A 27,212-nucleotide genomic window follows, 5' to 3' on the forward strand; every position below is an offset into this window, starting at 1 on the left:
AGGAAGGAAAAGGACCAACGTTTAAAACCTAACTCGTAGACAAAGCGCAGTCAACTCACAGAATCAAATATAAATGCTATGGATTTTAACAATGCAAAAACAATTTCATTATGAAAATTAGAACTGAAGAGCGAGAAGGGAGATGGCAGAAAGGCTAGGTGCTCAAGTTTCCTCATATTTTATAACAAAGAGTCAACAGGCACTGTCTGAGGTTGGCACTTTACAAAGTAAGAACATCATTAAGTCAAAAGCAAACACAACAAGAAGTAGGAGAAGAGGTTTGAAGAATCACCCATCATAAAGGGAGTCAAGAGATACTGATTAAGGTTGATCAAGTGAGTATACTTCTATATTATACTACAGAAGTAGAGTATCCGGAGTTATTAAGGTAACCACAGAAGAAACTGTAACAAGTAGCTAGCTACCTCTAGAGAACAGACAGGTCAGGGAGGGGTGAATAAGAAGGCTTTCACTCTTATTGAATATCCTTCTGTCCTTTTTCAATCATATGCATGTCTCTCGTGATTAGAAAACTAGTCTCATTCTGTTTTTTTTTTTTCTTCAAATATTTACTTATTTTTTAAGAGAAAGAGAGAGAGAGCATACAAGCAGGGAAGGGGCAGAGAGAGAGAGGGAGACACAAAGCAGGTTCCAGGCTCTGAGCTGTCAGCACAGAGCCCGATGCAGGGCTCGAACTCACGAGCTGTGAGATCGTGACCTGAGCCAAAGTTGGACGCTTAACTGACTGAGCTACCCAGGTGCTCCAAACTAGTCTAATTCTTTAAGCAGCATGGCATAGAAGGCCCAAAGAAGTTGAAGTTTGCTACTTATGAGTTAGTTGGATGTTCTGGTCAAGAGACCTAAACCTTACTAGTCTCAGTTTCTACAATAGGGACAATGTCTCCCTCATAGTGTCGTTCTGAGCCAATTAAAGAAGTAATGTACATGAAAGAATCTAGTTCAGAGCCAGACTAATTTCTCAATAAATACTAACTCATTCCTTCCTTGAAGATGCTACCCCAGGTACCAGCACAGCCACCTTTAAGGTATTGTTTCAGAGGAAAGCAGCCCCCTTTGGAATCCTGTGAAGGCAAGCATGGCTTCCTCTAAAATCCAACTGATCAGTCCACTGACTTTTTCTGTTGTTTAAGATTTTGTTTTTAGCTAATCTCTTCATCCATTGTGGGGCTCCAACTTACAGCCCTAAGATCAAGAGTCACATGCCCTATCCACTCAGTCAGCCAGGCATCCCGTCAGTCCACTGTCTTAAAGAATTTTTGCTTCTCAATTTCAAAACTCTAAATACACCGTTTCGTTCAGGTTACAAACAGGAGACACAACTGAAAGCAGGAAGCCCCATATTGCAACTTCTCCAAATTCAAAGACTGCAGGCCAAATCCACATACACACAGCAAGAAAGAAAAGCCTGTTATGCGACTAAGTCTTAAGAGATACGGTGCTCTGCAGCAGCCAAAAACATCTTTACCACTGGCCTGGTGCTGACACCTAAGGATCTGTGAGTGGGGCTCAAACTTCGTTAAGGCATTGTCCCTAGGAACACGCAGTTACTGATGAAAACCTGATTTTCGGACTTCTGCTCCAAACGTTCTTTTCAGCATCTTTTCCCACTTTCTCTCCAGCAAACTTCAGAAACCATACAAAACTCACTTGAATCAAAGGCCCTCCCCTCCACAATCCACTCCACAACCTCTCAGAATATAGGCATAAAGTTTATGCTTTGGTTTATTCAATATGATGTCAAGATATATAACTGACTTAGTCAACAAATTAGAGAGGAAAAACAATGAAACCAGCTTTTTGCTTAGGTACTGACCAAATCAATTGAACAGTGTAACACACATTAGTTAACTGTTTTTGGAATCTGCCTTGCTAGAAACTTAGCTTGCTGATTACCACCTTATTTTAGGTGACTGTCTTCTCCTTCCGTCTAGATTACATATATCTTGAAAACAGAAACTCTGTCTTATTTATCTTTGAATTTCCCATTGCCCTGTCCAGGTAACTTGCACCCTTCTTCATATACCGTGTAACTACCTGCTAATTTGCTGTATTAAAGGTGTGTTACTTTTGACTATGTGGAGTGTTCCTATCTTCCCAATCTTTCTGATCTAGTCCACTTTGTTATAGTCTTATTGGCCCATTTTATTTTGATGTATTTTCCCATTCCCTGGCATAAAACTTAGAAAGACGATTGTGTTTTTATTTACTTAGATATACCTTTGTATCATGAAAATATTTCACATCTGTGCACTTTATATTTGCAATCACACAATATATATATCCTGAGTCTTAAATGTTTTTCTACTTTTTATCATTTCCCCAAACTATAATCCCTCACTTCCACCAAAGTACTTGAAACTATGCTATATACATTACAGAAGAACTAAAGTCATCACCTTTCTTATTTTCCCATAACACACACAAGCTAGCAACTGGCATACTAAAATAACAAAAAAGTAAAAAAACAAACAAAAAAACTCAAGTGCAACGGTAATGTACATTATATACACAAAGATATATGCAAATTGCAAAACTAGTCTAAATCCTCAGAATAAAATTTAAAATCATGAATTTCAGTATCAAAAATCACATGATCCTGGGGCATCTGGGTGGCTCAGTCAGTTAAGCATCCGACTCTTGGTTTCGGCTCAGGTCATGATCTCACAGTTTCATGGGTTCGAGCCCTGCCTCAGGCTCTGCACAGACACTTCAGAGCCTGCTTGGGATTCTCTCACCTCTCTCTCTCTCTCTCTCTCTCTCTCTCTCTCTCTTCCCTTCCCCTGCTAGCACTCTGTCTCTCTCAAACTAAATAAAGAAACTTTAAATTTTTTTTTAAAAATCACATGATACTATGGTACAAAAACTCTTCCTCTTAATGGTAAGGTATTGAAAGAAACATTCTGAGGGGTGGCTGGTTGGCTCAGTCAGTAGAGCATATATGACTTTGGATCTCGGGGGTGTGAGTTTGAGCCCCATGTTGGGTGTAGAGATTACTCCAAAATAAAATGTTTTTAAAAAGGTGGGGAAAGAACCTTTTTTCCCTGGTTTTAAACATTGTTTCATATTCTACTGGAACCCAGAGAGAAGTAAAGCATCTACTGCTTGCTTTTACAAGAACAGATTAGTGCTCAACCTAATTTTACACAAAACCATATCTCCCTCAAAAGTTTGGTGCGCAATGTATATAAATTCACACATTAAATTTAGTGTGTGTGCACATCGATGGATTTATATCTAAGCTTGTTTTAGATGCATTGTGAGAGCTCATTATTCCCAGGCATCCCAGAGATAATCTTTTTTAAAAGCAATCTTTTGGAATAAGTGATTTATATGTTTTATAAATCCCAATTTTCATACATTAGATTTTCTTAAAGAAAAGTATACCAAAAAAGAAAAAAAAATCATTCTTTACTCTTATGAATTATGATCAAGACAGGCTTAGCCTTTTTTCTTAATCCCCAAGCTTTAAAAAACAGTTCCACTCCTAAACCAAGATTTTTTTTCATATAAACCTATGTCCTTGCAATGCAAGGATCTCCACGGTTTTCAGTAACCTATGTTGCTTGGGAATTTTTCGTTAGGAAGATACCAGGACAATAGATGACTGTTTTATACCTTTAGCTTCATTTTAGCCTTCCTACATTCACACCCTAGAGGTTCCAGAATCTTATCCACAAAGTGATTATGGTCTAGGACTGAATCAGATTTGTAACAAATGTCCACGGGGATTCTTCGACCTATCATCGATGGGCACAGCCGATATATGTCTTCTAGCTCATCGAATCCTTTCACCTCACCTCAGGGACTTTCCACAATGCTACATGGTTAGAAGCCTTCTTTCACAGATGACGAAAATGAATGAAAAATGACTTGAGAATAGAAAAATGGAAACCCAAGTCATTGCACAGTGTCTAAAGGCTACCCTGCATCTCCTACCTTAGTGCCCAAGAAAGCATCCTAACGCGTACAATGAGGAATCTTCTTCTTTAAGGTTTTGAGTTTCATTTTCTCCAATTTTATCTGATTATTGACATGCCCCATTTATATTAACACTTTTGTATATCCAGCCACACGATAGCATAAAACTTCTAACAGCGATCTAGCTTAGAAACCATTATGATTGTTTTAGTTTTCCAGAAAAAAAAAAGGCACAAAGTTAATAAAATGAAATTTCTAGTAAGTATGCTTTTTTTTAATAACTATTACCACATCAAAATGAAGCTAACAGCAGTCATGCAATCGTGTATAAATAAAATAGAGACTCTTACTGTTTTTCTTAAAAGGTAATTGAGCATGTCACTTTCTCCTTTTTTGCTATTGTCTCAAAATGTATTTCCTCTCAAAAAATAAAAATAAAAGTGCTTCCAAAGGGAGAGAAGAAAAAATTACAACCTACAATATTTTTATGCTACAAGCTATACAAAAATCTGTCACCATCTATGTTACAATTCTAGTCATCAATAAGATACTTTTTTTCGATGCACCACTCAAAAATCAATTATATCAACTCTTTTGTATAGAGAAGCAGCACACCTTTCAGGCAACTAGTATTAATGAGTAGACATGACTATAGAATCTCCATCTGTTTCTCTGACAAAGCTGTGGCTACTCTAGTCTCTCATTGAAATTCCATTAATCTGGTGTACCAAGGTCCAATGCGAAAATCAAAACTCCATCTAACCCTTTATCAGCTCACAATAACCTACAAGTGAACTCTGCCTGTTAGCATGCAGCAAGTTATGATTTTGCTATCAATCAGGCAGTTGGCCAATAAAAAAAAAAAAAGAAAGAAAGAAAGAAAGGAAAAAAAAGGCAGGCTGGAAACAGTGTGTCTGGCAGGGTTTGAAGACTTTGTTTTTGTTTTCTGTTTTCATCCCCTTTCAATTTCTATAGGGTGTCTGGACCTTGTGAGATTATGCATTATTCTCCTTGGCTGTGATTTAATTGCTACCAGCAATCAAGTCGAAGCATCACTGAAGTGTGCTTGAATTTCATTAGAAGATATAACTTATGCTACTTTCCTACAGTACCTAATAAACCATAAAGAAACCAAAACACATATGGCTTGAGGGAATAACTGGAAAATTAGGTAGCCATTTGGGAACTGAGTGAACTTTTGAACCAGAGTAACAGAGAAAAAGAAATATGAAAGGAAAAGACAGACTTAGAATGCACACAAAGATGTGCAGGTTTGACCTTTACAGTACCTTGAAAATTACATTAGCATTATGAAAAATACATATCATGTTTAGAGTTTATAATCCATCAAACTTCAGATACTTTGTTAGTGCCTACCATAAGGTAAAAGTCAAAAGGACAAAACAACAATCTGATTTGACAAAAGGCCTTTTGGTGACCTGTGCTAATTTAGTTATACTTATTGTTAAATGCATTATCTTTTTATAATTAATATATCATTAGACCGAGGTCCCATAATGAAGAAAAATTCATTCGGCAAGGAAAAGAGAACACACATACCAAATCTATGTTGAAGGCAGAGGAACTGACATGACTAGATGATATTTCAGAGTAGAAATTACAAGTCCAAGTGGTAGTTTTTAAATTACAATATTCTTAGAAGAAAATATAAAACTACCATATATGGTATTTTTATATACCAAAAATGAATAATACTAAAAGTTAAATATTCAATCTGCTTAAGAACTGCTTATATCAACACTAATGAAAATGCACCAATATTTGACAAAAAGTTAATGATATACATAATAATGTTATTAAATAATATTCAAATTTTGATAATTTAATCTTTTAACAGTAAGTCTTTTTCATGTTATTAATGTATTTCCCATATATTTGGTTATGAAAAGAAACATATGATAAATTATTTACTCATAATAAAGAAAGTATAATAATTATGTAAATCCATTATAGTTTAATAACAATTCTCTTCTAACAAAACACTGGCTCTCATAGATATTCAATTGTTGGATTTCTTAGGTTACAATTTTTTTAAGAAGCACATAATGCTCCCTTGTACTTCAAAATATTTATGCTATTTTTTAAAACTCTGAGCATATATATTCTATGAACATTTTGTGTATATATATTCTCTCGAGTAGAAATACTCTGTCTCTGTATACATATACACATACACACTCATTTCTATCTACCAACACTTAACAGAAGCAAAACAAATCATTGTCACATGTCTGAAAAATAGTTCAATTCAAATAATAATTCATTGTTCTGCCTGAAAATATTATTTCATCAATTATAAAACATTTTCTAGTAGAAATGCTTTTGAAGATCAGGTTAGGAAGGGTAATGCTCTGTTTCAGATAATAAGTGTGACTCAAGAGAAACATGCATCTTTTTCAAAAATAGGGACTATAAGAGAAAAAAATACCTTCCTTTAAAAATAGAAATTAAATTTTTGCCAAAATGTAAAATTCAACATAAAATGGACATGATTATTATTGCTACACATTGTACAAAGTTCTGAATATGAAAAAAAAAAGATTGTGTTGTTCTGAATCAGTGGTTAGAATGTTTATCACTTATGCATGTACTTGACTTATCCCTGTTCTGCAATAGACATAATTTTATACCTCATAAAAGCAATTTATGTTTCCAAAGGGAATAATCTGGATAACATAAAATGTGGAGTGCTCTGTTGCAGGAAGCATATTTTCATTCAGCAATTGTATTTAGAGATGGAACTGCACAGTTTGATCATCATCCAGTGGCAGAAGGCATTATTCATTTCTGTGTCTATGTGAAACTTTGAGTGCCATGAATTAATATGCATGGCTAATTTATCGATACACATTCTTAATTTATAACTATATATCACCCTTATAAGATCTCTACAATACAGATGTACTCAATTGGCTGTAACAGAGAAAGCACATGCTATGCTAAAAGGAAGTTTCATAACTTTGGTGAGTTTTAACAAAATTACTAAGAGATAAACAATCAACTTTATTACTAATTCAATTAATGCAAAACATCATAATAGTGCTCCATAACGTGGGAGATTTTAGGTGACAATCAGAAAAATGAAAATGTGCATTAAGAGAAGCATTTGATGAAAACCTGTCTTAGTGTGAGAAAGCAATGTAGGAGTAATTAATTTAATATTTTATGAACTCGTTTTCTATGAAGTTTTCAAAAAAAAGACCAAAAACCTTTTTCATTATTTATAAAATAAATAATACAAGAAGCCATTAAGCAGCACAATGGAATTAAGCAAGAATCTGATAATATTAAATTAACCAACAAACTTGCTAATAATATTCATACAATGATGTAAACACTCTCTTAAAAATTCTAGTGAAGAGAATTTCTTAGGAAAAGAAGGAACTACATACTTAGGAAAACCACTAGAGAGAGCTCTTCTGTTCCTTAAAGGGTTCCGGTAAAGGTAAGTTAACTGAAGCCTCTGCATTTCTGTGCTTTCTGACAAGACCACCACCTCTGCGCATTGCATTGTCTTGTGGTGGAAGGTCAAGAGGTACATTCGATGGAAAAATATCCCATACCTTCAGAATGGGCTTCGTCATCTTTATCATATCTTTCCGAGGCTAACGAAACAGTGTCTGGGGGTCCAGCAAAAGGGTCATCATACTCTTCCCCATCTTCTGCATCACCTATAGAAGAATCAGAGAAAAGTCTTTTACAAATTAGCCACCTTAAGAAATGTTGCTGTGTCAAAAGAGGTAAATTTTTCTATTAAACCCAGTCACGGTCATGAAAAAACAAAGTAAAAAAACAGGTCCTATTTTAACGTATATCGCTGTAATTTAGATCAAGTACGAGTTTTTGAAAGTCAGCATACAACTGCTTATATCTGGGACAAAAGGATACCAGTTCCAAAATGATGGTGGTCTCTACGAAGATGTATACAAAAAAGCAGAAGCAGGGTAAAACAGAGTGTGTATCCAAAACAAACAAAAGAAGAAACAGAACCAAAATAATGATAACAAACAAACAACCACAAAAGGGAAAGCACAACAGAAAGAATAATTCAAATTAATTTTATTTACCTACTCAATAATTTGAAAAATTATGATGAGAAATTGATAATTCAAAGCCAGATGAACATTTTATCTTTTCATGAAAAATCACAGGGTTACATTAGAGTAGATTAAAAATGCTCAATTCCACTTTCAAGAGCAGGAATCCTTTATGGGAAAAACTACTTTAAAACTCATATCGCCCGTGTTAAGTTCACACAGAGTGATTTACAGTTTGACACCTTCAATTCTCATTCAGTGATATATTACCATTTTTTTTTTTTAATGTTCTAGCCATTTTCTATGTGATTTCCAAACCCTAGGTGGATTGGTTGGCTTGAAGTCATTGAATCCCCACAATAAAATCTTGTGGTTTGGGTTTTTTTCCACATACTCATTTAGAATTTTTTTTAAATTTTTTTTTCAACGTTTATTTATTTTTGGGACAGAGAGAGACAGAGCATGAACGGGGGAGGGGCAGAGAGAGAGGGAGACACAGAATCGGAAACAGGCTCCAGGCTCTGAGCCATCAGCCCAGAGCCCGACGCGGGGCTCGAACCCACGGACCGCGAGATCGTGACCTGGCTGAAGTCGGACGCTTAACCGACTGCACCACCCAGGCGCCCCTAGAATTTTTTTTAAAGAGTGTATCAGATCTTTGCTAGCCTGGTTACATAGTTACATATAAGCACTCATTTTTCACCCATATTCAACCACATCCAAAGAAAAGTCAACAAAGTCAAAAAAAAGAAAAAGTAGACTTACTACCTATCAATTATCTGTTAACACCTCAAGAGAAAACCAGCCACCTCAAGGATTACCCAAAAAGCATGATGAAAATCTCCATGGGAATCCTAGAGGACCTACATACAGTATCCCTCTTAGAACATAGTCGCTAAGCAGATCCAGATTAAAGCTACTAGTCTCCCCCCAAAAATATCTGTATCCTCTGACACCCACTTAATGGGTAGCACCCTATTTTTCACCATATCTTTGGTAGAGGAACTAGCAGCCCTTTTCAAAATACTGTCAAAGTAATTTTTAAAAAATCAATGTTCCTATTTCTTTATAATTTTGGCATTTCGCCGGCATTCATCATCCTTATCCTGAAAAAGCTCTCTCCCATCAGGCGCTAAGAACAGAATGGAGAGGACTATCCTACAGGTTTTGGTGATTCCACCCCAGGCGCACCGTATGGTGATGTTCCTTCCCCAAATAAAATTCCAAGGAACACGTGTAAATACTATTCTTTCTTTAGATCTTAATTTCTTTTTCTTTCAAAATGTTCAAAGTACTTTTCAGAACATTCAGTGATCCCTTGTTTCTCTTACGGAAAGAAGAGTGCTCTGATTTCAAATATGAGGGAAGATGGAACCCAATAAAATGCTAGTAAAGATATGTTTGGACATGGAATGACAGCTCACGGAACATAAAGTAGTAAAGATCACAAAATTCTCAATTGCTGTTAGTTGCTGGAGTATCCTTACATTCTTCATAAAGCAAGAACTGTTATGCTGTGAGTTTTCTAATGATATTTCCTATCGTGAACTATAAAATAAATCTTGCTGTGTACAAAATAGTTTCAGGATACCTCAAATACATTACTACTCTAACTTGTATGTAGCTTATTACACTATTATGAATATAAAAATACAAGATTAAAACCAATGAACACATGGAAGGGATTCTGAAAAAGATTCAGATGCTCAGGCTTAAATCTATTAAACTCTGTGTGGAAATACACAGAAAAAAATTAAAAGTTAAAAAGCTTTGAAAATCAAGATTTTTAAAATAATATCCATTTTATGCTTTTATGTGTATATCCATGAATATACACATACACACATGCGCGCGCACACACACACACACACACACACACACACACACATATATATCCAGCAATGTAAAACCGTATATATATACACACACACACACACATACACACAGCAAAAAGATCATTAAACCTATAAATTAAATAATACTTAATGTGAGTTCAGAACATTTACACAAATTGGTTCCTAACATGCTAAAGACTTCTGTGGTTTTTGTTTTAAAATAAAAACGTTTCGTATTCTATATTAACATGAAATTGTCTTCAGCTTACCCGTTCCAAGGACTGCAGCTCATTTCAAATGTTTTTTGTAATCAATGATTATTTATATTTATCTAAGACAAAATAAGTTAAATACTGCTACTGGCTTCATTTCTACCTCCCCCCCACCTTCCCCCCTTTTTAAGCTTCCTTGAATTAACCCAGAAAGTTAAAAAAAAAAATCTCTGTGGTTATTCCCTTTTCAACCTGCGTTAAGTTGAAAGGACACATCATCTTTCAAAATGGTCTTCTTCATTTTACTGTTGTTCCAGTCATGATCCATCCCTTTTCCCCCTTCCTAATCGGTTTTTTTTTTTTCCCAACCCAATAAAGTGCTGTATTACAAGGACCTGTAATTGAACACAGGGGTCGCTGTTGAGTAGTGCAAAGCTTTTTGTTTTCTCTCCAGGGGCTGAGTATTTGCAGCTATACCTGCAAAGTCTTCTATAAATTAAAAGGTAAATGTTCAACTTGTGTTTATGTAATAGAAAACTGAACTCCAAAGCAACAATGGGCATCAGGTAAACGCATCCAATACAATTTACAGACATAATTGAAAGCATTACAGCCTAATCAGACATCTAAAAGAAAAGCAGGCTCAAATGAAATGTCTACAGAATCATTAGTTGGTAGCCATTCCATTACAATCACACATAATGTCAGTGGTGCCTTGAGCCTGTGCCAATGACAACAGCATAAATTTTGCATCTCATTTCTGTGGTCATAAAATTAATGATCAGTTTAAAAATACTTCTTTGTAAAAGTTATTGCGCAAAGAAGAGACATGAATGTGTCCCTGTTATGTACTCACAAGGATAATTATGGGGTTGTTGCTCATTAATACTGTTTCTTGTTTCCCTAGAAAACCATTTGATTTATCCCACAACTTTTAAAAGTTTAATTAACGATACAAAGTTAACAGTCTAAAAGATAATGATCCAAGGCTTCCCTTCGTATAATTTCAGTGGCAACTTAAATATCACAGCAAAATCAAAGCTGAATCGTACCACAGCAGCATATTTCTCTGATAAACATTTTTAAATTTATAATAGTTGAGTTCAAATCACTATTATCCCTTCCTTTTTCTATGACTCATCATCAGTTAACATTTTCCTAAATGCCTGGAGACGAAGCCCAAATAGCAACTGAAGAGTCATGATCTCTACCACGATTGAAGGTGATTTAACCAATTTACTGCTTGTTTTGTCAAACACAGTCCTATTTTAAACACAATCAGTTAAATATTAAAATAAATAATTAATACACCTAAATCGGAGATGATAGCCATTCTTCCTTCAGAGCATGAAAGACAAACTTGAGTAGAAAAATTACTTGAGTGAAAACAAATTAATTTCTAATTCACTACTCAGTTCACTTGTCCAAATTAATTTCTCAAGTAATAATATACAACTACATTGACAGAATTAAGTATTTAACTTGTCATTTCTTAATAGGATCTGTAGTTTAAGTCTTAAGACTTTGAAAGATGTACGTCACCACAAGTAAGAAGATTCTGTTCATAACTCTCCTAAAATAAGAGGACTTAAGAGCACACAAATATGAGGCGGAGCTTTAAACAAGCACTACCTCTGAAATATACTTCTGCTATAGGCCCCATAATTTCAGACATATTTAACACATTTATACAAGGCCAGAGATGGGCCAGGGGCGGGGGGCGGGGGGGGGGGGAGGGGTGCCAGGGGAGAACTCAAGCTATTTGCTCAGATTTCATCAGTGGGATAACTTTCAACCAAACATAAACTATGTTAGAAAGGGGAAAGGAAAGGAAATTAAACATCATCCAAACTTTTGACGTTTCTGCTATTCTTAGGGATTCCATAACAACAAACTGAAATGAATTCCTTCTTACATGACAGGCCTACTATTTAAAAAAGCACTTTAGTCCATTAATAAACTTAATACAAATGAGGTCAAAGGAAATAGCTAAGTAAATCTATGCATATTTAACAATATCAATGAAGTCTCAAGGACAAAATCTATTACGCGATTTTTTTAATTAGAGGAAAAATATTTTAAGGAAGAAAATGAGAGCTTTTTAGCTACAGCATTTAAAAGGAGGGGCACCTGGGTGGCGCAGTCAGTTAAGCGTCCGACTTCAGCCAGGTCATGATCTCGCGGTCCGTGAGTTCGAGCCCCGCGTCGGGCTCTGGGCTGATGACTCAGAGCCTGGAGCCTGTTTCCGATTCTGTGTCTCCCTCTCTCTCTGCCCCTCCCCCGTTCATGCTCTGTCTCTCTCTGTCCCCAAAATAAATAAAAACGTTGAAAAAAAAATTAAAAAAAAAAAGGAACTGAAAGCAACATATTCACATTTTTAAGCTACAGACACTAATATTTTAGAAATTTGAAAATATTATCTTGAAACATTTGTCTCGTGTTAATATGCTTGCCCTTCTTTCAGTATTTTATAATTTCCTCAAAAATTACTTGAAAACTGAATTATAAAACAAGATTTACTTAAATCTTCTTGAGAAATTAAGTTGAATCTGAGAATACACATTAATATAATATTTATTGACTGTCTCTTATGTGTCACACATAGGTACCTTCATATTATCTTAATCAATCTGTAAAGAAATGAAATGTACCTACATCATCACTGGAGTAAAAAAAAAGACTAATATAAGGGCAAGATACAAGTGAAACTTATTTTTATCATACACCTAATATATATTAGAAAATTCTGATTTAGCGGCACCTGGGTGGCTCAGTTGGTTAAGCATCTGACTCTTGGTTTCCACTCAGATCATGATCTCACGGTTGATAAGATAGAGTCCCATGTCAGGCTCCACACTGGCAGCACAGAGCCTGCCTAGGATTCTCTCTCTCCTTCTCTTTCTGCCCCTCCATTGTCACTCTCTCTCAAAATATATAAACTTTTATTTAAAAAAAAAAAAAAAGAAAATTCTGTCTTATACTCCAGTCAATAACAGCCTTTACTCAACTAGTAATATATTTTCATTACAAAAATAATTACTTCAGGTCACATTTAAGAGATTTAAGACCATGTTATATGACAGGAATATTCTAAAATAATTGTAATTCTACTCTAAAATAATTCTAAAAGTAGCACAATTTTAGCGCATAAAGCCTAAATTCAGGCATACACTCTATACTATCAGGCTATATTGCAACTAAGAATAGGAAACTAGGGATAGCTACTCCATCATGTATGATATTTGAAGGCTATAAGAAGGAGCTCTCTAGATAGAGTAGGCAAAATTTCAAATACTAGGGAACAGGCAAAGCAAGATGGGTTCTGGTTGCTTACATTCAAATCTTTCTTACATATAAGTAAAATAAATGAATTTAGAAAATCAACTGATAATTTACTCTCAAGTCACAATTTATCAGACCTCCTGAAAAGAGAATCTAAGGACACCTGGCTGGCTCAGTCGGTTAAGCTTCCGACTCTTGATTTCAGCTCAGGTCATGATCTCACGGTTTCATGAGTTCAAGCCTGGGATTCTGCTTGGGATTCTTTCTCTCTCCCTCTCTCTCTGCCCCTCCCCCATTTGCACTGTCTCTTTAAAAAAAAAATAAACTTAAAAAAAAAGAGAGAGTCTACACTTGAGTAGTTAAATATATAAGGAGATAAAATGAGGAACCTTTAATAAATTAAAGAAATGAAAACAGAAGTCTTTAGACAACAGCTTGCTTCGAAAATGAATATAAACAGCAAATAGAAAATTAACTTAATGAACAAGCTTCAATATCTAGGAGCCACTATAATAAAATAAGTTTCTACAAGTACAAAGTATTCTCCCCCCACAAAAAAAAAAGGAAAGAAAATACTTCTTTTTAAATCCTCTAAGATCTCTGCACCTCATTGTTTGAACAGTTATTATCAATTCAACTAGTTCTAAGGATTGAAAAACACTGAACTGTAAATTCTGCACTGTGAAATCTCAGGATGAGGGGGGAGCACCTACAGTGTAAGGGGAGGGGGGAGGGAGGGAGGAAGGGTGACAAACATCTGTGCACACTAGACAAGCTAATAATTCACTAATTCGCTTAATAGAAATGAATAACTCTGAATTAATTCATTTTATTTAAGAACTGTTCACCTGGTCCCTTTTGCTTCCATTCATGATATTAAAATGGTACTTAACTGCCATTTTGAAAAGATAAAATAGCTGAAATCAATAGGAATATAAAAGTGAAAAGGAGGAAAACAGCCTCTGTTTACTTCACTGTGACCCCATATTGACCTGAGAGAGAGAGAGAGAGAGAGAGAGAGAGAGAGAGAGAGAGAGAGACACAGCAGGAAAACAGCCAAAAGGAATTCTGCCCAGGTCTCCTTGGATGAAGATAGCCCAAAACCCCAAAGGGAATTGTAAAAGAAAAAAGAAAAGTGGGGGCGCCTGGGTGGCTCAGTCAGTTAAGTGTCCAACTTCAGTTTAGGTCATGATCTCGCAGTTCAGTTCGTGAGTTCGAGCCCCGCATCAGGCTCTGTGCTGACAGCTCAGAGCCGGGAGCCTGCTTCGGATTCTGGGTCTCCCTCTCTCTCTGCCCCTCCCCCGCTCATGCTCTGCCTCTCTCTCACAAAAATAAATAAACATTTTAAAAAATTTTTAAAAAAGGAGCAATATCGAAATACACTTAGATGAATTTATGTAGAGATCTGATAATTAATATCTTCCTATTTAAAAAAAAATGTATCTTGAATACTTTGCAACTATTAAGTACTAACTTTGCTACTCCTAACTACAGGAATAGTTTTTAGAACAAAGCTGAATATACTTTGAAGGTATAACGGCATAAAATTACTCAGCATCTCGTATTTGTCCAAGGTATGCACCTAATTTATCCACAGGCTTACTTCTAAGCAGGCACTCCTGGTGATTAGTTAACTCAATATAGGAATATTAAACTATAAATGACTTAGAGAAAAATGGTTATGGGGAATCTCTGAATTCTGTGTTATTTGAACTCTTATTCTAGGCTCATTTTTCACTTTCTATCAAATACTGTACAAATTTCCATTCTCTTTAGAAACAAAGACTATATCTCAGTAATATCTATACATCTGAACAAGCTCCTACCCTATTATTGAATCGTATAGTTACACAATGACTTCATTATCATGCTTTCTTAGCTTAAGATTTGTTAATGTACAAATAATTAAGTCACAATGAGAGTTTAATAAATAATCACCAGAACAAAATATGTCTAGTACAGAATCTGAAATCTAGTATTCCTCTATAAACACTGCCCTGTATAAAAGTTATAATAAGAATGTATAAATTCATTATTTCTATATTCAACTAAGCAAAATGCAGTATAATTAAGCCCACAGTTGAAGACTAGTTGTAGAGTACAAAGAAGTAGGTATTTGTGGGGAAGAGGATTTTCCTTCTCTTCTCTTTATTTAATAATGTTAAAGATTTCTGGGGCAACTGGGTGGCTCAGTTGGTTAAGCATCCGACTTTGGCTTAGGCCATGATCTCCTGGTTTGTGAGTTCAAGCCCCGCACCGGGCTCTGTGCTGACAGCTCAGAGCCTGGAGCCTGCTTCGGATTCTGTGTCTCCCTCTCTCTCTGTCCCTCCCCCACTTGTGCACATGCTCTCTCTCTCTCTCTCTCTCTCTCTCTCTCAAAAATAAATAAACATTAAAAAAATGTTTAATAGTGTTAAAGATTTCCATATGAAAAAAAAAATCTCATTCCCTCCAATCACAGTGATCTTGACGATTTAATGTGAAAAGAAACTATGGTTTCCTTTTAACTATTTGGGTTTAGGGTTTGTCTGGTTAATTCTTGGTTTACCGAAACCGTCATTACTCTCAGTTGGCAGAGGTATGAATTACTCTGTGGTGTCTGCTAACCCTCGTTAGAAGATGCCATACTGTTTTCCTCCCAGACCCAGATCCTAACTTCACATAGGTTAGCTGACCTCATGTTGTGACCCTCATACCAGCATCCCCAGGCTTCAGGTCATGACCTATGAATTAGCATCCTGGAAGTAAGGGCCATACCCAGTTCCCCTTACAGAAGTGAAGACGTGAAAGTAGTAACTTCCTATGCCTTTCTTGTTTTGGTTTGCAACATGCTAAACAACCAACCCTCAAGTCTAAAGGAAGACAATCAGGTTACCCACACGCTCAAGTATTTCAAACCAATCAAACTGAACTCCCTTCTTTGAACATTTCCATAGCATGCACGTATTCACATCAAAAGAATCACAATGATAATAAAAAAAAAAATCATTTGAAAAAATTTTGTCCGTGTTTCCGGACATAAACTGATACTGTCTTTAAGGCAATTGTCCTGTAAAAACATTATTACCTCGGAACAGCCGGCCCCAGGCCCTCCTGAGCCCACTGCTACTATAAAATCATCTCTGCTGTGGCAAATGGTGTTGGCATGGTATTTCACCTGTGCTTTACCAAATCATTCCATGCGTAACTGCAAGTATATCCTTTTCTTAACACATTTCGGCCACAACGTGCTTTTTAAGAAACATTAACACCTAAGGATAGCAAATACATAAGATGTCTGCACCAGATTGTGCAGAGTAGATCCTGGATATGCTTTTTAATTTTTTTCTCAGCAGGGGGAGCTCGCACTCTCATCTTGAAAGTCTAGGTATACAATATGGAAATTTAAATTTTGATCCCAACTATCAAATGTCAGTATGTGTTAGATTACCCTACCGAACCTCTGCATAAGAAAAATAAAATGTCAAGTCTGACAAACTTGAAAATTTACCTTTGTCTTGAAATTCCTGAAGATAGCTGGAAAAGAAAGCAAGAACATTATATTTTAAAATGAGGGTTGACAAACCAAAACAAGGTCTGTTTGTTGGCAATAATTCAAATCTATTTTAAAATCTGCATTATAAACACACATTTAGAGAAAAAGTACTTCCCATCCTGAAATGACAATTCCAAAAGGCTTATGGGTTTATAATAAAAGTATTTTTAAAGACTGAAGTTAGAGTAGTAAAATCAGAATCTTTAAAATGTACCACATACATTTACTCATTTCCATATCTAGAGGTATTTATATTAAAATTCTCAAGCTACCTTTGTCCTAGCACGTAAACCCAATACACCCTCAAAAAATCAAAACGAACAGTTGGATTTTGGTAGCATGCTTAGAAAAAATATATAATCAAGAACATCCACAAAAAAAAAAAGGATAATATGATAAGCATGTCGGTTTTTAAAAACTATTATAGAGGACATATATTTTGTCTTTACAGTATTTAACACCAACTAAATTGGACATACAAAAAGTTAATTCTGTGATAATTCTTTATTAAAATGTTAACTACAAAGTTGCTTCTAAGTAAGAAATAAGTAATAAATGGCAAGGAAGTGACTTACATAGACTTCACATCTTTTATCTTCTTAATAAGGGATTCTCTCTTTTCCTTTGCTTTCTTGGATAAATTTTCCCCTCTCAGTGTGTCTGCTACAAATGTTTCAACATCTAAACCATGAAATATAAGAAACAGGATACAAATTATTGGAAAGAATCATTTTTTGTGAAGACAAATAGGACAATGATTGTTTCTACCCATAAGTGTTAATATCTGTACAATTTGTTACAGTTATTTATCAATCCAAAGCATAACAGTTGAAATATGTTTCAAATACTAAGTTGGACAAATCTGTTCACCACTTAGCTAATAAAATTTGTATGCTCTACTTATGCTTAGCACAGCAAATGCTATTTGGATGTTTGGCATCATTAAACCGGGGAGAAGCGCACAAGTTTTAATAAACTACGGTGCCCCATAAAACAAATTCTCTCATATAAAAGCAAGCACAGAGCTTTTATGCATGTGTTACTATCATTTTATAATATTTGGGAAGTTCCTATGTGAACAGGTCATTCACAATATAATATCGATATAAACTAATGTCTCTGGCAAGGGCCTGTTTTTCCCAGTGTAATCCATTTTGAGGTATGTGCAATATTTAATGTTTTAAAGGAAAAACTAAATCCCTTTTTCTAACCGAGATTCCCAGATCAAACCCCCCTCCTTCCTACCTGCTCCACCCATTCTGACCAGCCACCTTCAAAAATTGAAAGAAAAAAAAAAACCCAAAACCTCTGTTGTGTGGTTTTGTGTGTTCTTGCTTCTTGCCTTGGTATTACCACCTGGAAATATTTTTTTAAATAAAGTTAGGAAGTGGCAAAAATACATTTGTCCACTATTTAGAAATATAGTAACCTAGAAATAAGATTTTCACAGATTCATATAACATTTCCACAGAGCCTCCTTTTTTTTTTAAATTTAGTAAACTTGTGAATTATTCTGCTTTCTAGTTCTCACTAGTACAAGATTCCAACTAATCCTGACTGGTTTGATTTTATAATAGCCCCATTCTTATTGTTCATGAAACATTATGCAACTTTAATTTTTATTCAGGAGTTCAAATCTTTGAGATATCTAATATAAAGGACCATGAAAAAATTTTAAAGTAGGTATGACTGTAAACCATCCATATTTCATATTGAAAAGATGTGGGTATATTTTACTTTCTTTTTATTTATTTAACTACTTTGTCTCCTAACTCACACTGACAAAAAGATAGTATAAAAGCATATAATAATAGTATATATAATTAATTCAAAGCGGTATAAGTCTTTCAACTATACTTATAATTAACAATTTAAAACCTAGTATTTGAGACAGAATGTTATAATCGATTTTAAATTCTTGATTACAAAAGTATCTTGATCCAATAAGCAAGTTGATTAAACTGTTATCCCATATATTCATCATAAATGTATAGAGGTAATTTTTCACTAAATCAGTATGACAAGTGAAAGAATTAAAATTTAATCCTGGAATAATTTTTTTAAATAGCTTTCTGGTTTGACGTCCATTAATGACTAATATTACAAGTTAAGTATCAAGATGAAATGAAAGCAAAATGTCACAGCTTCTCTTTACAAAGTATGGAGCGGTCCATATTCTGAAGGGGACATAGAGGCATAATCCATAACCAGTGCAAATTAGACTCAGATTTCTAAAGTGAGTTCAAAATAATGAAACTTATTTTTTTTTTTAATCACTCTCCTAAACTCTTTAATTTTTGTACACAGAGAAACAAGCAACCTTTGGACATTCACACATCAGGTGAAATGGAAAAGATCACTGGCTTCTCTGAGGTGGTTAGAATGAATCTAGTAACAAAGTGGAATAAGGGAAGGAGCAGCATGTCTGCTGCTGATTCTTTCTTCCAACCGGACTCAATACTTGGGAGAAGCTCTTGCACAATGATTGGTGAATTGTCTGCTTAATGTGACGCTCACTCAGTGTTTGTCTTTAATTCCCTCATCCACAAGTATTTAATTGCCTATTTTACATTTTCATTATACAATCCAAATTTAAACAAACGGGATCTATTTTAAATCTCTGGAAGCAGTAACAGAAGGAATTACAGCCCAAGAGTTATTTAAGAGGTCATTTCAGTTCTATAAAAACTCGGAAAACATAAAAAGCTGCAATGCTCTATTTAGGGTTTCCTAACACTCCCCCCAAATATTTTTAAAATACTGACCCATGCTATTTTATGAGGAAATGCTTGCTGAAAGAATGTGTGATTCTAGGAAGAATCCGTGTTGTTTGTTTGTTGAGGGGGAGGAGATTCGGAGATCGGGCACGGGGAAAAGATCTGTATTTTTACAGGTTTGATGTATTTATTCTTAAATTAATCTCAGAAGGGGGGTTAAGGCAACTAAAAAGATTTAATAAACACCGATTTCTTAAAATAATTTTCCAAGGAGACGTGAAAAGTGTAAGAACTGTTTTTGCTGTTTTCTGGAGGGGGTGGGTCTTCCCCTCTTTTTCTTTTTTTTTTTTTTTTTTAACAAATGAGTTAGGAACTTGAAAGTGGAATTGATTCCTGAAATCTTGGTTTGTTGGTGCCCACAGATTCAGTCGGTTTTGAAGTTTTTGAACTCCGGGCTATTTCTTAAAATCCACACTGTGCCCATTTATTTTCGAACTGAACCAAGCAGCCTCTCCCGAGCCCCGGACACCCTGTGGGTGCGCGGGGGACCTTCCACCGGGTCCCTGCGGGAAGCAGGCGTCCCGTTCGTCCAGCGCAAAGACAGGGCGAGCGCTGCAAAGTGACTCGGGCTTTCCTGGGAGACGTTTCGGCTCCACAGTCCTCAAACACTCGCCACTCCCTCCGACTGTTAAACCCCAGGGTCCGCGTCACGGGCGCTGCGAGCAGGGAGCACTGGGTTTGGGGCAGCGCCCTCGCCAGACAAACGCGACTGGATCTGCGGCTTTGTAGCTCAGAGCCAGGGTAATATTTCAAAAGCGGCCAATAAAAGTCCTGGACAAATCAAGCGCTCCTCCGGCTGGTCGGAAAAGAGATTTGAAGCTTTTGATTGTCCCCTGAGTAGCCCTGCAAACGATAAACTGGCAAGCGTGTTAGCCCTCTCCTACCTTCCTTTAGGGGTCGTGTCCCTCGGTTAATATGTAGATTTCACTGACTCCAGGCTGCCTGTAATTCGGGGAACAGCCGTAATTCGATTGCAGGAAAAGGTCAGCCCGCCTCCTCGCTAGCCTCTCGGCCTGGCGAGTTAGAATTCCTCTTCCTCAGAGGGAGGGGTCTCCATTCACGCAGTCACCAAAGCGTGGGGACCCGCCCGGCTCGCGTGGAGAATGCGCAGCTCCCAGGAGCCCCGATGCAGCAGGTTTAACCCCCACCCCCGCCCCCGCCCCGCCCCGCGGCCACACAGACCTCGGGTCAGCGCCGCTGGTACTTAACCCCAGAATTAGCCCCATCTCCATCAGCCTCTGCCCCGGAGTCATCGCCAAGGAAAGAGTTATCCCAGGGACTGTAAATGTGGTAGTGATTTTTGTTCCTGTTACCCCTTAACACTGTCAAGAATAAACCTTATCTCCCGGTACAACTGTAAAGATCTGGGGGAGAGGGCCCTGAGATCAGACTTACAACTGCTCTGTAGATAACTATTAACGTCTGCAAACAAAATAAAAAGATGGCATCATGTCTTGGCTCAGCAATCTTCAAGCAGTTGAAGTTAAAAATCTCTCAAAAGCCATAGGAACCCCTAAGAGGCAAACACTTAGCGTACCCCAAATCATGAATGGTACTCCAATTACCCTTTTTTTCTGTACATATGGACCCCCAGAAAAACTGCCTACCGCTCATGTCTTCCCTTAGAGCCCAAGTGGCTAGGACAGGTATCTAACACATCACACACACACACACACACACACACACACACACACACACACACAGACACACACACACAGCCTCTGTGCTGGCCTGAATTGTATAGGACTGAGTCCGCTACCATTTGCTCAGCCCCAGATCAATAACATAAGTGTAAAACCAATTACACCTCACCCCCAAATGGCTTTACTACTTAATTGCACATCTTTCTCTACTTTATGAATTGGGCCAGGTTTCACTAAGAATTCACGAAGGTACTATTACTAAACTTACCATGGTAAGAGTCTCAGCCAAACTTTAGGCTGACATCAGAACAAAATAAATAAAATAAATAAAATAAAATAAAATAAAATAAAATAAAATAAAATAAGCTTTTTTTCTCAGCTAAAGGGAGGTGTATGGTCTGACCAAACACCTACTGGTAAAAACATAAAAATCAATCAAACGGGGCACATGTAGATCAATGGAGCCAATGCCCAAAGTTGGAAAATGGCTAATTGAAAAGTTATTGATTCCTTAATCAATGTCTTTCTCCTGATTACCTAGCACTTTTACAGGTTACGGTTATATTGTGAATTTTCCAAACGTGGAAGAAGAAATGTGAACAAGCACCAGGAGTTCTCATAGTACAATAAGTAAAACATTCCTAAGTCTTAGAATCCAATCATCTGACAAAATTTTCAAAATTGGCTTTGGAGGCTAAATGATTTATTCTGATAGAAAACTGGGCTGTTGAAGAATACAGATGAACATCTTTCACCTCTAAAAGATGACTCTTGATAAATAACACCTTATAATAATCAAAATCTTTTTACCACTCATTTTCAAAGAAGCCACAGTGAATAACAGATTAGTCTGAGATTTACACTAGATTCACTGTTAGGTAGCATCTATTGTAATGTGTTCAGTATGTGATTGAAAAAGAAATGTAAACTCAGTGGAATGAAAAAGATAGACTTGGCTTTAATTGAAAAAGACAAACTAAGTGAATAATGAGTATATAAAAACTAGCCTATGCCACTTTTATCACCCATATATGACACTTAATCTGAAATTTATGAGAGACAACTGAACTGTGTTTCAAATCACCAGAGGGTTTTCCAATGCTGTTGTTTCTATCTTCCTTCTAGTAATATTTTAATGCTGGTAATGTAGAGATAAACTCATTTGGAAATTTTTTATAGACTTCTCATTTTTCAATATATTTAGATTCCTTTTTTTTATTAAAGAAAGCCAGTGATAACTTGGGTTGAATAACTATAAAAATCATACATACTATCAAGAGCTTTATTTAGTAATCTGAGATAAAAAATACTTTCGATGGAAACCGATGTTGGAAAACAAGTCAGCCAAAGATCCCCTCCTAAAAAAAGGTAGAATATTATATGCTTAATAGAGGCAAATAATTTTTTTTAGTATCACATCTTAATTCATCAACATTATTTGACCCATACAAGAAATTTAAAATTTTTGATCCCTTGACTTACAAACACATATTCCTGTTTCTAGAAGAGAAAACCTTAGAGGTGTCGTAGTCTGATTTCACTTTGAGATCAAATGTCTTCATATCAGCTTGATGCTCATTAGCTATTACCGCCAAAATAGGGCAGGCTTATTCTTGCTCTGTAGGAAAATCCAGGTGCTAAAGAAGTAGGTGACTATTGGTGACTCAGTAGGTGGCACTCTTCCCTTTACATACTCAGCCAATGCCCCAGAAGGAAATTATGGGACACTAGACGTACCATAAATAATTCTCATAGGAAAAATAAACCCAAAATGTTGACCAAATTATAAACAGAACTTAGGAAAGGTGGAAATCAAACCATACTATTCTCAGCATTGAAAAAATTCTCCCTCTATTTCAACTGAACTGCATTCTGTATAGATTTTAATGTGTGAAGCTTAACAAAAAAAAAAAAAAAAAAAAAAAAAAGAGTTCTGGAAATCCCCAGTAGGGGAAAATGCAATATTTCTAACCAAGTCTGCCGTGTGAAAAAGTTTCACACAGATATTGCAGAAACGATCGGGCCACTTTGTTTACTGTTTGTTTGGTTTGGTTTTGATTTTTCAGAGTCCTGACAACCACTATGTTTTTCTTTTAACGTTGGTGTCATTTTCTAATTTAATAAAAAGGAACTTATATCCTCTTACAGGCTTCCTTTTTAAACATGTTGTCCTAAAACAAATGTATGAGAATGAATGGGAATATCTGACTGCAAACCACTAAGGCTCCAGTATTCAAAGGGTGATTAAACAAATGAAGGGGGTTGGGGGCCAGTGCTTCTAGTTCCTCTCACTTTCCTGCCTGCCTGGAGGAAAAACTCACATAAATCAAGATTATTCTTGCTGTTAGCCCTAGTCAAAATATTTGGATGTAGGAAAAGATTAAATGCACAAGATTTGGAATTATCCATTGCTTCCAATTATCCAGGCGAAACCTCTCCTTCCAACGTTGCGAAAAAAAACATTAAAGGTTGCCTGTAGTGCCTATGGCAGGTCGAAATTGACTTTTAACAAAAAATCTGTAAACTTTTTCTCTATTCATGTAACAGAAGAATAATACAACGCTTTTATAAGAAGCATAGGCTTTCAAGATTTAATATACTGATTCCACAGAAATATAAATCGCTGACAGTCAAAACTATACAGCCACTTTTCCAAGAGTATCATTAAATGTGAGTTAAGAATGATAGCATCTATGGGTTTTTGCATTTCGATAGAACGTTTTAGAGGGAAAGAAATGAGAGGAGAGGGGAACAAATATCGAAGCCTAAAACTGCTACAATCAGAAAGAAAAATAGAGAGAAAATAATATAAATTGGTAAGAATACCTTTGAGCACCTCTAGCGCAATCAAGCAGTTGAAATGTCAAACATTTGACACAGAGGACATATAACGCTTTGGAAAATAGGCACACGAAACACAAAGGGAACTGTCCAAAGCAATGTTATTTTGATAGGCATTATCTTTTGACTTGATATCCTTTTCTTCTGTAGGCAAGGGATTTCAAGTGCCTGAAAAGTCTAGTTCCTTGTCTTCTCTGGCTTGGAATTCTAGCACAGCACCATGAATTCACTGTTAGAGAGCTCAACTGTTAACTACAACCACGGCTACCAAAATCTCCTTCTTGGTTCCAAAGAAAGTACTAGGTAATCCAGCAATCTCTAAAATGTAAGCCAATGCTCTCCCTGTAGAGTTTTAGTAATTTTTAAATCTAGCCATGTACTATTACCCAACACATTTGAATTATGCAAATAATCATGTACAACCCCAACAGAAGTTTTTGGATGGAAACTGTGAAAAGGCTGCAGAGAACGTTTATTCCCGAAACCTTTCCTACCCCCAAAAGATTTTAATTACAGTCAAACATAAAATGTTAAGCAACTTTATTTGAATGATGAGTTAAAAAAGAAAACTGAAAAACACTGGTTCACTTGCTTCATTTCTTTAAAAAGTATAGATAGACAATAGATATTTTCTCATATCCATACCTCTTAAAAATGTCCTCTGAAAATAAAGTATAAGCCAAATTTACAATCTCCAAAATGTTAGTATTTTACTATTTGTTTTTAATACTTCGTGTGTTTTAATATGTGGCTTGCTTTCATGTGAAAAAATGAAAACAACAGTAAGATGACTTTTAAAACACTCATTTCAGACATTATGCAGGCATATTAACTGACTAAAGAGAAATAAAGGAAGTTAGCATTCGGAGATAATTTAAATATTATGTAATTCTAAGCTTTCAACTAAATTACAAAAATAGGGGCCACACGAAATATTTGTAATTATGGGGATCAGAGAATAATGAGTCTCATAACCTATAAATCATACTATGTGCAAATGTTTGATTATGGACCCAAACAAGAAACTGCTTACTGTTGGGAGCTCTCAAGCTTTAAAGGGGTGCACCCAGAGGTCTGCACTTTAGTTCTTAAATTCAAAAAGTTCACACCTAGAAAATCCTGAAAGTGGTGCCATCTACTTTTGGAATAATGATAAACACTTCTCTGGTCTGGTTATTAAAATAATATTCTAAACACACAATTCCAGCAGTGTAACAATGAAAATGTTAACTGTCGTAAAATAAAAGCAGTACTCGAGTGAAACTCTCATATAATGGAATAAAAGCTGCCTTAAATCAGTCTTTACAGTTCTTTATATCTCCCTTAGTGGTACCCATTAATGACAATAAGCAATTCTTAGAGTAAAATACTATACCACCACAAATGCATTTATCACCCTGTAATCATGTTCAAACATAAGTCTCCATTCACACACTACTGGTTTTATTCTCTTGATCATATTCATGATGCTAACCAGCAAAACAGCATATTAGGAGATTTGGTCTCACACTGCTATAACAGCAACTTACTATTTAAAATGCCACATGTCAGATATTAAGGGTTAAAATAAGCACCTTGTAATATACATCCAAAAGAAACTCTTTTAATCCAGTTATCCATGAGCAATATTGAAAGATAAATACTTAGGAGACGACTCAAGTAAAACAATCCAAATTCAGTTTCTAGAATTCTGATGTACGCAGGACAAAGTGAATGATAAGAATTCCAAGAGCATCAGGATAGGTAAGATTTGTGCTACCCTGAAAAGATGTATTTTCTGCCTTGTGCAGAAATATACATCTCCATATCTAGTATAGAGATGGACTATAGCAGTGGATTCGTCACAGCCTTGAAGAACCGCATCCTGAACTCCTAATGTAAGTTCCTATAAATGGTCACTTAAGACTTAAAAGGGGAAGATGAGGATGCAAAGATGTACTTTCATCGTGTGACACAGGAAGTTGGACCTTAATACATACTTCCTTTTTTGTTTTAATATGTTACTCAGGCTGAAAACAAGTGGCTATTTGAGAACCAAGCCCTCTTTCAAAGTCTTAAATATGAGCACAATGAATGTTTAAGAAAAATGGGAGTTTTGGAAATGACGAAACCTTGCGTCCCACAACCCCTAACACCTGTAGCTCAGACATCTTTTTGCATTTTTACACCCTTCTCCTCCATTGGTCAGGCCACCAAAGGACTACTTCTTTGACTTCTGATCCCTTCCCAGTTCTCACACACGCATTACTATTCCCTCTCCCTCCCTCGCCTCTCTTTCTCACACACGCACACGACGTCCTCACGATGCATACAGAAATGTCCTGATCCAATTAGTGTAGCTCATCAAAAAGGGCTCCCCCAACATCCTCGGACCAAATTTCAACACACGCCCACTCCCTTCCTCAAACCCCTCTTTCCCCATTCCCAGTCCCGCTCCCACCGGCCAGGACACATGGGAAGCGTGGGGAGGGAGGGCATACACTCTGAATGCTTCTGTCCCCACCGGCTCGCCGTCCCCTGGCCCCCGCCCCCGCCCCGGCAGCGTTACCCGCCCCTTCCCGCTCTTTACCTGCCAACAGGTTCCTAATTTCCTCAGGGAGGGGGTAGGGAGAGGAGGTGCTGCTGGGGTTGGGCATGTTAGGGAGCGCGAGGCGTGCGGAGGGGAAAGACCTGTGCTGAAAAGGGAATCGACGGCCTGGAGTTGCGGCTGCGACCTAGACTCGGGCTAGCGGTCCCGCTAAGGGCAGCGGGGCTACGAGTCCGGACACTGCCGGGCCGGGGTTCACAACAAGGAAGTCACTAAAGCCCCAGCCAGCAGCGGCCGGACTCTCGGCCCAGCCCCTCCCGGCAGATCGGGGCGGGGCGATGGGCTGGGAGGAGAACCAAAGGGCCTGAGGGGCCGAACTGCGCATGTGTATCCTTCGGTTTTCCTAGCCTCGGAAAAGCGCTTCAGAACAGACCACGCCCACCTCCACGTAAGGGAGCGGGAGGAGCCGCTGGTGGGAAGGGAGCGGACTCCGGCTGCATCAGCTGATCCGGAGCCTGAAGCGCCTTGCAGCCATTTTGGTTACTGGTACCTCCACAACTGCT

General features: G+C 36.7%; 1 protein-coding gene across 2 annotated transcripts in view; it reads right to left on the reverse strand.

The window, feature by feature from the left end:
* SKAP2 (src kinase associated phosphoprotein 2) overlaps positions 1–26,994 on the reverse strand; it is a 182,127-nt gene extending 155,133 nt beyond the window's left edge. The window contains exons 1-4 of one of the 2 annotated variants that reach the window (XM_043589138.1): positions 26,692–26,994; positions 17,437–17,542; positions 16,817–16,842; positions 7,524–7,631 (exon numbers count right to left, since the gene is read on the reverse strand). In XM_043589138.1, coding sequence (XP_043445073.1) covers positions 7,524–7,631; positions 16,817–16,842; positions 17,437–17,542; positions 26,692–26,758 — 307 coding nt within the window. In that variant the 5' untranslated portion in view covers positions 26,759–26,994. The remainder of the gene's footprint in view (positions 1–7,523; positions 7,632–16,816; positions 16,843–17,436; positions 17,543–26,691) is intronic. The other variant, XM_043589137.1, reaches the window with a different exon arrangement.
* Positions 26,995–27,212: the final 218 nt, after the last annotated feature.

Source organism: Prionailurus bengalensis, chromosome A2, assembly GCF_016509475.1.
Source record: "Prionailurus bengalensis isolate Pbe53 chromosome A2, Fcat_Pben_1.1_paternal_pri, whole genome shotgun sequence".
Lineage (NCBI taxonomy): Eukaryota > Metazoa > Chordata > Mammalia > Carnivora > Felidae > Prionailurus > Prionailurus bengalensis.